The sequence below is a fragment of the Astatotilapia calliptera genome, chromosome 8, assembly GCF_964374335.1.
Source record: "Astatotilapia calliptera chromosome 8, fAstCal68.1, whole genome shotgun sequence".
Classification (NCBI taxonomy): domain Eukaryota; kingdom Metazoa; phylum Chordata; class Actinopteri; order Cichliformes; family Cichlidae; genus Astatotilapia; species Astatotilapia calliptera.
The window spans coordinates 6,703,453-6,715,747 of NC_137429.1; the positions used below are offsets into that span (position 1 = coordinate 6,703,453).

Here is a 12,295-nt window from a genome sequence, read left to right on the forward strand (position 1 = left end):
AAAATTCACAGGCGTTTATTTAACAACTGTGTTACCTTACTAAAGGTTTGTTTGTATTGCTTCACACACTGAAGACCTAGATAGTTTTTGATGTCTTAATTTTTATTGTTACCATATTGAGCACGTGTGTAAGGAAATATGCAACATAAAAACGACACCGACGGTATTTTTGACGTAAATGAAGATATGAGTGTTTTCAGTGTCTAATGTAATCCACAGAAATGTGATTGCCTTGGATCTACTTCAGATCTCGTGTCTTTTTTCTTTCCTCGGTTCTGTATAAACACGGTTTAAATCGGTTTATAAGAGAGACCGCAGTATTTCAGTGATTCACAGTTTAGTCCAGTCCAAATCTGCGAATAAGACAAAATAAATAAGTAAGGAAATCATCATTTGGACTTAGATGTGTATTTTATTTAACCTAAAATTCCAGCAGAGGGCGTACTTGGTTTTAAAGATATACACATGAAGCTACAACTACACACATAACTACCCTGCTTTTCTAAAGTATTGTCTTATGGTCCTATTGGTAACATACTCTATTAAGTTTAAAAGATTTCATTTTTGCATTCCCATCACATACATAAAACATTAAACTATCTTTGTTATTTTCAATAAGAAAAGAGTTAAACTGTCCTTAAAACTCTATGTTTACCACGTTTATTTATTCACAGTGTTTGCAAAATATTATGGCAGACTGAGTCAGCACTTGGTCGGACAATCCCATTGGCTTTTTGTGAGCAATTTTCTGTGAAAACAAAGCACATTTAAAGAAAACACTGGGAAGTGTGGTTAAAGTCAGACTTCCCATTTCTCGTGGCTTTTGTGCTGTAATGCCTCACCATTTGCTTCTTTCGGTGCATTCGCAGAGGCACACAGAACAGGAAATAAGAGGGAGGCAAACGAGCAGAAATGATACATGTAAGCAGCAGGTTGAGCTCCGGCTGTTTAGATACTTAGGTGCCGCTTCAAGGCTGCGAGACTGAAAAACTACTGTCGGGGAATGCTGGGAGGCAGAGATGAGGCAAGTAAACCAATTTTAACTTATAAAGTGTGAAATTCAAGGGTTAGGTTTGATTTTATTGTTGAATGTTGAACTTTAAAATATGCCAGAAGACAAAATATGAGAATTTTACCCATGTTGGTTAACTTTTTCCCCCCATTATTTATAATTTTGCATTTTTATGTGCCTTGAGTGTATGTATGATTTGGCATTATGGAGTTTCTTTTAAAAAGCAGTGTATAAGGATTTTAACAATACGGCTAGCACTATTAGCAATACGACTGTCTTTTGTGGTTTTATTTTGTTTTTAGTATGACTAAATTTGTTGTTTAAAATGTGCTTCAGAAGATAATAAAAAGCAGTAAACATTCAGAGTCCTCCGTAGCAAAAACATAGCCTCTAACAGGCAAACTGAGATTGCTGAGTGACGTCTGCCTGACGCTGAGACGAGGACGGTGCAGGCTTCCTGTTTTGTGGCTAAGCAATTACTCAGTCTGCTGCTCAAGCTCAAGTTTAGGTTGAAGTTGCTCTGCAGCAAATGGAAAGCAACTTCCATTTCCTGTCTAATTCTGCGCACACACATAGAGGCTTTTATCTCTGCCAGCCTTTTGCTCATTACTCTAAACTGGAACTGCATTAGCCTTTCTTGTAAATCAGTATTAACATAATAATGTCAAACACTAACCATGAATGGATTATTGGACAGGCAGACATGGGTCCAAGTGCTTTGAGTGCTCGATGAAAGAAGAAAAAGAATATAGATGTTACAGCTATGTAGCATTATTTTTATCAGGTCTTAAAATTAGAGAAATACAACCTCAGATGAACAACAATGCACCCATATCACATTATTTATTAAAAACGAATCCAAAATGAGGAAAAATATGGAAAACTACATAGACTTAATAGCTTTTGAATGCTTTTCTGTATCACTCTGTCTTTCACATCATTGTGGTGAAAATTTGGCCCACTTTCTGTTTATACACAGCCCTCCCGTTATTGCATCTTAATCAGTTTGAGGTCTGCTCTTTGACTAGACCATTGGAATGTTTTCGCGTTTTCAGCCATTCTGTTGAGTAAATTTGCTGCTGTGCTTGGGAGCGTTGATCTGTTGCATGACCCAGTTTCAGACAAGCTTTATCTATCGGACAGATGGCCTCACATCTGACTCTAGAATACTTTGGTGTACAGAGGAGTTCTTGGGTGACTCAGTGACTGTGAGGTGCCCAAGCCCAAATCCTCATCCATCTACCTCCGTGCTTGACAGTTATGAGATGTTTGTGCCCATTTATTTGGTTTTCCCAAACATGATGCTATGCACAATAGCTAAACATCTCCGCTTTGGTCTCATCTGTCCAAAGGACATTTTACCTAATGTCATATTGTTTGGTCAGATGTAACTTTTCAAATCTAAGCCACGTTGCTGTGTTCTTTTTTAGAGACAAGAGGCTTTCTTCAGGCAACCCTTCCAAACAAGGCATACTTGTTCAGTCTTTTTCTAATTGTACTGTCATGAACTTTAATATTTAAGCCCTTAAAGCTGGACATTTGAATTCATTCCCAGAAAATTCGAATTGGAGAGTTTATTGAACTATCTGACAAATTTGATTAAAAAATTTCTTGAAATTTAATTTCCATATATGGCTTTCAATTTGTTTGTTCTTTTCTTTTCTTTTCCTTTTTTAAATGTCTTAGAATTTGATTGAGGAAGTATTTTAAGAGAATAAAGGACTCTAATGATGTAGAAGTCTCAAAAGCGCACAAAAATTGGTTTGTATCAAATATGTTACACTAGGTGTTAAGGGGATTGAATCTTTTCCACTTGTGACTAATCTCTCTTACTGTAGAATGGTGTTGTTTGGAAATGGCTGTATAACCCTTCACAGACTTGGCACGAAGTCCTAAGAGTGTGTCTAATTTTTTTACGCACTGCAGCTGCATTTTGTGACTGTTTGTCAGATAAACAATGACACAGCGTAGGTGTCATGTGTTGTTGTGCATCTGATGTTGTATTTCCCCAAGAAATACAACATCATCACCATGATTCTAAGCAGTAGTTCATTTCCTTTTTACCAATTGTGTTGGGTTGTCAGAGCAAAAAAGCCCACAACCAACACACACTAAGCACTTAAGTGTTATGAAGACATGCAAAAAATAGTCTCCTCTCTCTCTATGTATATACACATATCTATCTATCTGTGTCTCTCTCTATATATATGTATGTGTATATATATATACATATATATATATATATATATATATATATAGTGTGTGTGTGTGTGGGGGGGGGCAATTTGAGAGATTTTTCACACAATCTTGTGAAATGGGATCACGAAACAAAAACAAGCAATGAACTCTGAACACTTTTTGACACCCACCCTAACATCACATTTCCTCTATTTCCAGTTTCAAAATGTTCCCTGTGCGTCCACATTAACTGGGAGTTGATGCCCTGCACAAGAGCATGGAGCACGTGTCAGTGAAGTTTGAGTACGAGTACACAGCGAAAGATGGTCGCCGAGTGTCCATAAAGCCAAACGAAAGTTACATCCTGGTCTCCAAGACTAATGATCACTGGTGGCACGTTCGCAAAGACCAGCACACCAAGCCCTTTTATATTCCTGCACAGTATGTGGAGGAGCTCTCGGCCACCGGTGGAGACCATCTTCGTCCTAATAAGCTGAATTCAGCTCAGGGTCTGACTGTTAGTAAGCCAGTGGATATGACCAACGTAAAGCCACGTAAAGGGACAACAAAGAGTCGTCCATCATCTCAGGATGTTCCAAAAGAGACCTACCGCTTCTCCACTTTTGGTTTCGGTGACGACTTACCAGAGGTGAAGACAGATGTACAGACTAACAGCACCTTTGTACACACTCTGAATAATGTAAAAACGCACAACTCGGCACCTCCAAAGGCTGAAAGCACCCAAGTGTATGCAAAACCTCATCTGGTGCCAAAGGTCATAAAAGAAAAAAAAGAGTCAAAAATCTCACTGCAGGATGATACTGCAGAGCAGACCTCTGCACATGATGAGGATATGGATTTCCCTTTGCCCCCACCACCCACATATGACACCATACCAGAGCTAATCGTCACAGAATTTGACACTTTTCCCGAGCCTCCGCCTCCTCTAGTTTCACTCGACACGCATCCCCCAGAGAGGCAAAGTGTCAAACAAACTGCAGAAAAAAATTCCATACAAGTACCTCCTACGGAGCAGGTAAGACCCACATACTTTTTTTAATGCTTCATTCATTCTGTATCACCTCAATTGATGAACACGGGGGTTTTCTGCCACAAGAGGGTGCAATTTTGTCATGTAAGGTATCGCAGCTATGCTTACACATTACAGTGCTTTAAAAAGCTTTAACCCCCACTGCAGGTTTGACTGTGTTATTGTTTAGCACTGCATCAATGCACGTTTAAAGCCACAAAAAATGTGCCTTGAAAATGCTTGTATTCATGTTTTTATGCAACAAACACGACGAACTAGACTTAGTTTAGAAGTTTCACTTTATGCAGCATAAGAGGAGGTTATCACTTATGAAACATGTGCAATGAAGCGCTGCTTTATTTTCAGAGAGAACATAACAAAAACACTGGGAACTTCTGCTGCATGTTGGGGATCCCAGGTGAAGCCTCGGCCCATCTGTGGCTCTAACTATTTCACTTCCTGCTCTTAGGAGAACTGAGAAGAGAACTGACTAGCATTTAAACATCAGTTTCAACATCTCAAACTCTCAGACTAGTAAACTTGAATTCCCATAGAAAGATTTATCCAGTTATCTCTTCTCTGTCCACTATAAACAGTAGAAAAGCAAGTGTGCTGAGAAACACACTGTGTGACATTACGTATTATTCATATATATATATATATATATATATATATATATATATATATATATATTTTTTAATATATATATATTTTTTAATATATATATATATATATATTTTTTAATATATATATATATATATATATATATATATATATATATATATATATATATATATATATATATATATATATATATACATAAGTAAAAGACCCAAAACAAAAATAAAGAAGCACAGTTCTGTTGATGTTATTGATCATACAGTATTTGCAGACTGTTATTAAACCTGCAAACATGTACATATCTCAGTATTTATTATCCTTAACATATTGTCTTGTCTTTTTATTCTAGAGCATCTAAAACTGTAATCTTAACTGATTTTTATAAAATACATGGCAAAATCCAGATTTAAATGGCCTGCTCCTTAAATAGAAAACCTATGAGCCGAGCAGACCCATTGTTTGGGAAATCCCACGGGACACGGGCAGAAATAGGATCGTGTGGAGGCTTGAATTGAGTTAAGAAAGGTGAGGCTTACATGCTGCACCCCAAAAAAGCCTACAGGCAACGACAGGCAACATGACTTAACATATTATTATATTACTGTTATTATATCTTTCAAAAGCTGTGAAAATACCTGAACTGGAACTAGTAACTGTAAAACCACTGAACTTACTAGCGTTAAGGATTCAACTAAAAACAGTGAAGGTACCTAAGTACTGTTGGGAACACAAAAAAAATCAAAGAGAAGAATGTGTTGTACAAAAAAGGGCCCCATTATACTAGTAATACCTTAGTAGTACTATTAATGCATATGTATCCATTCTAACCAGAAATGGGAGAACTTATTTTTAGGAGCCAACCTTCATTAAAGCCTAAACTGTATTTAAAAGATGGACGTGGACTCCTGCCACCACTGCCTTCTACATCTCCATATTCATATGGTGGTGAAATGTCAGTCACAGGGTAACCATGATCTTTTAGCTAACAGGTTTCACAATGCATAAAACGCTCATCATGTTGTATTCAGTAAAACTTTAAACTAGCAAATGACATCATAAACTGATCAGAACGTTTTTGAGGCCATAGATCCCGAGAGCTGAGGGCTATTTGAGAAATAAAAAACATCTGTTGTAAGAAGTACTAAAGGGTTAGCTCTCTTTTTTAATCTAGCTAAATCACTATGGTAACCTACCTGTAACAGGTAAGGCTCAGAGCATGTTTTAAGTGCTATAGAGATTTTGTGCCGAAGGAATACAATTATTTTACATATCGTTAGCTTCATAGCATAAGTGCCTAAGTCATTTGACTAAGTCAATGACTTAGGCACTTATGCTATGAAGCTAACGATATGTAACCTGTTACAACAACACAGGATTGTTTTGTTTTTAGGTTTTGTCGAGCCAGCTAATGCAGAGAAAGCTAAGCTATGCTGAAGTAGTTTCGTAGTACAGCTCCCTAATGGTCATCAAAAAGAATGTGGGTTCAAAGTGCTTCAACATGGGTTGTATCCAGCTTTTATATACAGTCTATGTTTGAAAGCTGCCGCCTACATTACCCATAATGCTCTGAGGAGCGAGCTTCAGCGATCACTTCTTTCTAAGTCTACATCCCAGGTTTTATATGCGCTTTTTAATTGTGCTGTCCCGTGCCCTACCTGCTGACTCAAGGGACATCCCTTGCGGCTGTTTGCGTGCGGCTCTTTCTGAAGCTACAAAACACTCTCATATCAAATTCACGCCTAGTCCCAACCAAGATCAACAGAGATTCACGTGTAATATTATTGAACGTGTTCCTGGTTAACCTGAGCACTGAATGGTTGGATTTGCTTAGATATAAGATCCCACCATTTATTGGTGTTGACACTAGTGAAGGAAGGACTTAGAATACCGTTTCGGTTGATTGCGGTGTGTCAGAGCCAGCTCATCAGCATATGAATGCCCGGTCTTTCCCTTCATGCCATTTCAATGGCTGAAAAAAAAGAGGTGTTCCTTGAATACTTCGGTAAAAGCTGATTCAAGACGTCAGTTTTACTCAGCGAAAGTTTCTGAGGGTGCGGGATCACTTTTATCAGGTGCGTATGGTTCACCTTTGTATTAAACAGATGTGGTTAAACTTCGGGAGGAGCTGGAGGTTTGCAGTGGATGAAACGGCTTTGCAGTGCAGCTGAAGGAGGGGCTGTTTTTAGCTCTGGGACTTGAAAAATACAGTCTGTGGCTGTGATGACACTCCAGAACAGGTTACAAACAGGTTGTGTCAGCTGGTTGACCTTTCCTGGGGAGAGGAAGGAGTTAAAGCGAAAATCTGCCAGCCACTCCCAAAACCTCCAGCTGCTACCTGGTTTCCCAGCACCGGTTACGATCCGGGGAATTGTGATCATATGCGCACGGCAGGGAAACGATGAAACACACGGCAACATTTAACCTTATGTTCCTGTCGGATGTAGTTTGGTGACTTGAAACTTTTGCTTCAGGTAAGTTTCACGACACTTCCCGTCGTCTTTTGCACCTGTTGCAAGGAATACGTGACGTCAGACAGCACTGGGGTTTATGAAGGAGAAGGTGTGTTTGATTGGGTTTCTGCTCAGTTTCTACCAAATGTGTGTGGCACTTTGAGTCATGTAATGTCTACAGCCTCTCCCACTATACCCAGTGATTTGGTGTGCATTACGCTGTAATTACCAGCACAGTTTGTTGCTTCAGTGGGAGATTTTTACCACCTCCCAGAAATGATTTTTGCGAAGCGGTGCAGTTGAATTCCTGCATTTTAAACCATAATTTGTCCTTCTCGTCTCCTCTGTGTAAACATGAATGAACCCCCCACACACTTGTAACGGGACTGTAGACGTGCCAGGACCCCTCAAGTGCATTAATTCTTACCCCACAATGGAGGGCCATCTCCATGGTGATGCGAGGGGGTCTGGCCTGACTCCCAACAAGCAGGGCTTTGGAGCTTTTAATGCCAGCCCTGCCATGCAGTTGGCGTGTGTGTGCATATGTAATGTGCAGAACTTGCAATTAGCCCAAAATGTAGGTCACTTAATGTGGTAGGGAGTTTGGGCTGTTCTGGGCTTTCAGATGGGAAGTTAAGTTTGTCGAGTGAAGCTCAGGTTGTGAAACTATTGTTGTAGAATGCAAACTTTAATTCAGGTCTGATGTTTATGGCCAGTATGACTCATAAATACCTAACTTGTGTCAATTGGCTCTTTTATCATCCAGAAGTACAAGGTTCAATTATTGATGTCTGGCAGCAAAAGTAAACGTGTCTCATAATCCACATCACAGATAGCACTGGAGCCTTTGATATATATACATGTGTATTGGCATTTTAAAAGTAATGCCTCACCCTGCACCTTTTAAGACTAATAATTCCTGGTGCTCTGTGAAACAACATCAGATGCCAAGAAACTGCTCCAACAGGTAGTGTGAGTGTCCTGTCAGGCATTTCTGTGCACAGCACATGTGTACATCAGGCAGAACGGGTGCTTTTAGCTTCCTGGTCAGGCAAGTCCTTTCATTTTCACCACATTTTAGTTTTGGTGAAAATAAGTATGCATATTATGATGTGTTTTGACAGAGTTAGTTTTTTTTATAGTTTAAGGTTTAACAACTTGTTCAGCATGTAAGTGTGAGACAAGAACTAAATATATACCGTGACCTCAGAGAGTCAGACTTAGATCCAGTTTATGCCTGTCATGTTTTACCAATACATTTCTCACATTCAATATTTTACACTGTTGGCAAATAAAACTGCTCTTGCGAAGGTAATTTGGTTTGACTTGGTTCTTAAGTCATAATTTAGGTATTAAACATATAGTTATCTGTAAAAAAAAAGGACATATTTTGTAATTTTATGTGGAAATATGAGATTACATAAAGAGATATGTAATCTCAGCCTGTTCAGCCAGGTACAGCCTTGAGAAACAAGTGATATTTTTGTACAGATGTCAAAGCATGTGTACAAAATCAGCCCCTCTTCACTGTACAGTTGACTATACAGTAGGTTCACCATTCTGTAGTGATGTCCATATGTACAGCTACACCCTATTCAGTGCATTTACAGTATCTCACCATGCCTTAAGTTCTGACTCCCAAGTAGGCACACTGTTACAAACAGGTTAGTGAAGTCCTCTAATGAAACATTCAGTGTTTTGATGGTTTAAACATCGTAAACATTACAACAATAAAATCATTGTTGTGATGTTATTCAGTAAGACCATAAACTATAAGGTCATTATTACAGTGTTTTCTGTGGTCACAGAGCATGGGAGCTGAGGGCCCCCATAGAGTTCTGTGGAACTGGAAGTGTTGTTACAACTACATGAATGAGCCCCTACTAGTCATTAAACATGCAAGTTTAAGGCCCTTCCCTATTCGCAACACTTTTCAGATTTTGAGACATACAGTAGATGTAAAATAAATCTATAACAGGAAATAGGAAATTTGCCAGTAGTGTCCATCCAGTAATGAGCGTGCTATGTACTCTTTTAAATAAAACTCCCAAAGTAGGACACTGGGATTAGTGAATGAGTGAATCGTTTTGGACATAACCACAATCAGAAGCGTTTTTGAGGATTTCATAAATATATTCTTGACATTTGTTGTTAAACATTAAATTTCTGAGCATTTCTCTCCCAGGTCTTGGATGCTAAGCTCTGTAACTTTATTGTAACCTTTTTAAATTATTATTACTATTTTCTTAGTGCAGCTGCTCATTTAGTTTACAAATGCAAAATAATGTAAAACTACTCTAAAGGAAGCTTCAGTTGGTCTTTATCAAGGGATGTATTAGTCATATGCTCAGGAATGTCTTTTGTGCAATTATTATTTTTAAAATGCTTTCTTAGTTTTGTTATGATGTGCTTGCTTACAGTAATCCTGCCTTTTTTTTCTATTTGTTAAGAACTAAGAAAAAGTTCCCAGAATCAAAAGCTGCAAGTGAAGTCCCGAATTTTATTTTTATTTCCAGTGTGTTTGCACGCAAACTGTTGATATTTACTTTCACCTGTAAAAAATGTCAAGGTGGTATTTTTGCAAAACACCAAGGTTTCCATTTCACTTGGCTGGTTTATAGTTTCCCCAGAGAGCATTACTTCGACTGGTACTTAAATCCTCCCTCGCTCCTACACAGAAAACACTTCACCTACAAAGTGTGAGTGGGAGAAATCTGAAATCAACAAACAGCATCAGCGGGTTTTTCACATCGGCATGCAAAGCTGGCCTGGAGAGCATAGATAAGAATGTGATAAGCTGATGGATTCCACATTGGGCATTTATGGAGTCTTCCAGGATTCTGGACCAATGATGAGTGTGATGTAAGAGCGAGTGGAGCCAGACCGATTCAATAGCTCAACTGTGTGCTTGTGGCGTGATTTGGGCCCCAATTTGGTTCTCCATTGTTTGATTGGATGAGCGCTAATGTGGTTAAGTAATCAAGCAGATTGCTGCTTCATGCATAGCTGAGGGCATAGAGTTGTCTGCTCTGCACTGAAGGGTTTTCTCCTTGAATAACGCTCAAAAACATTATCAAAAAGGAGCCATTTACTTGGCATCTTAGACAAAACAATACAACAGATGCCCTCCAGATATTCTCCATTACAGCTGGAAACGTATCTCAAAATCTGACACAACACTATCATTATTTCTGTGATTAGATGGATTTGACTAGCAAACTATCTTACTGAGGCACTTAAAGATGCACTTAGGTGCCTTCTTAATCCCGTAAAAGTTTTTTATATTGCCATTGTGTAAACATAAATGAAAGAATTTAGGCCTTCTCCACTGTCTTTATTTCTACCAGTGTGTAGGCCGATTTTATGTGAGGAGTTCGGGTTGAGCTTGCAGTGAAAATCCAAAGGATAACACTTTTTTCCCAAAAGCTTCTCTCCTTCCATACAGCACCAAACAGGTTCATAGCTAGCGTTTGTAATGAAAATGTGCCCTAAGTACACTGATAGCAATAAAAGATTGGCTTCCAGCACAATAGAAATTCCATGAATGATACAAACAAACGCTGATATGAATTTCCATGGGGCCACGCTTCAGTAAAATTAATGTTAAGATGAGCTAGACTTTTTGTTCATGGAGGGAAAACTGTTCAGAACTGATCATGGGCTAATCATAGCTTGTGCTAGCTTGTTAGCTAGCTTGTTGGCTATAGTAAATGTAGCAAAACATCCTAACTGGTTAAGTTCAGCTGATTAATCCAAATACCTGGGGTTAGTCGGGCTTGTATGTTGTTTTTTTGCAATTGGTAAAAGCTTTGTCATGCTCAAGTCAGTGTTATTTCAAATAGTCATTCGTACATTAGATACACTGGGCTCCCAGTTGCTGTACAAAATATATGCAACATTTTAAGCTTATAGTCCATCTGTAGTGTAGTTGTGTACATTTATCTTACTAGTAAAAGATCCCCAGTTTGATCCAGAGAGGAGACACAAATTCTTTTGGGGTTGTGTCTGTGGCAGTATTGATAGCTACCCGGTATGACAACTCCTTTTGAATAAGGGAGCCACTGAAAGTAGCTCTTATGAAGCATATAGTGCAAAAGAATAAGCAGGACAAGCTTTTGTATACCTTATCACCCATATGTTCACTAAAATGTCAGCTAATATTATGCAGGTGGTTTTATGCACATTACAAATAGAAGATTTCATGCAGGGGAATCATGTGGCCCACGAGTTCATTCTGGCCTGCTGCATGATAAATGTGAAAACTGTATTGAAGTCATTAATAATTCAGCTTTTTTTTGTTCAATAAACCTAAGTACAGAAGTAGACATCTGTCGAAAGTTAAATGCATTTCTGCGTCTCGACAAGTTGTGTGAATATAAAGTGTTATTTTCTTTAGTTATTTTGTTATTGATATATTAAGTTTCAGTTCTCTCAGGCTGTCCTTCACTTTTTTATATAAATAGTTGCAAATAGTTGATAGTTCATTAAAAATAAAAGCTTTCACACTAACTTAAAATTTCAGTTACATTTCAGAAAAACCTCATGTGAAGAGCCACACCTGCCACCTAACTTTATTGGTGTACATATAGCCCACTAACTAATACACCTGACACTCCTGCATTAATGAAAATGCTTTTTGGATGTTCTTTGCAGCACTGTCTTCTGCCGTATACCCTGTAACCTGCAAGAATTTAAATTTCAACAATATAAAAAGAGAAGTTACACTCAAACCTTATTCAGGATAAAGCCAAATTCCAAATCTTCCATAAAACATACCCACACTCTCTGAAGCCCAGCTGGCTATGTTGTCCCATGCAGGAGGAAGTGTTGACTGAACAATTCAATTGAACAGAAACTAGACTTCCTGTTTCAAGCATCCACCCACATGTAGTCTGTAGATTTAGCAACACTCATCAGACAAACCTGTGAAAAAGCAGCTTTTCCATTTCCTTTTCTGGGAAATGTTTGACCTACTAGCAGGTTTCAGCCATTAATAAAGTGTAG

At 38.4% G+C, this 12,295-nt stretch overlaps 1 protein-coding gene across 1 annotated transcript in view; it reads left to right on the plus strand.

Moving 5' to 3' along the window:
* The first annotated feature begins 884 nt into the window (after positions 1-884).
* arhgap27 (Rho GTPase activating protein 27) overlaps positions 885-12,295 on the plus strand; it is a 31,797-nt gene continuing 20,386 nt past the window's right edge. Inside the window, exons 1-2 of the mRNA XM_026178185.2 lie at positions 885-1,024; positions 3,410-4,226. Coding sequence (XP_026033970.2) covers positions 3,468-4,226 — 759 coding nt within the window. The 5' untranslated portion in view covers positions 885-1,024; positions 3,410-3,467. The remainder of the gene's footprint in view (positions 1,025-3,409; positions 4,227-12,295) is intronic.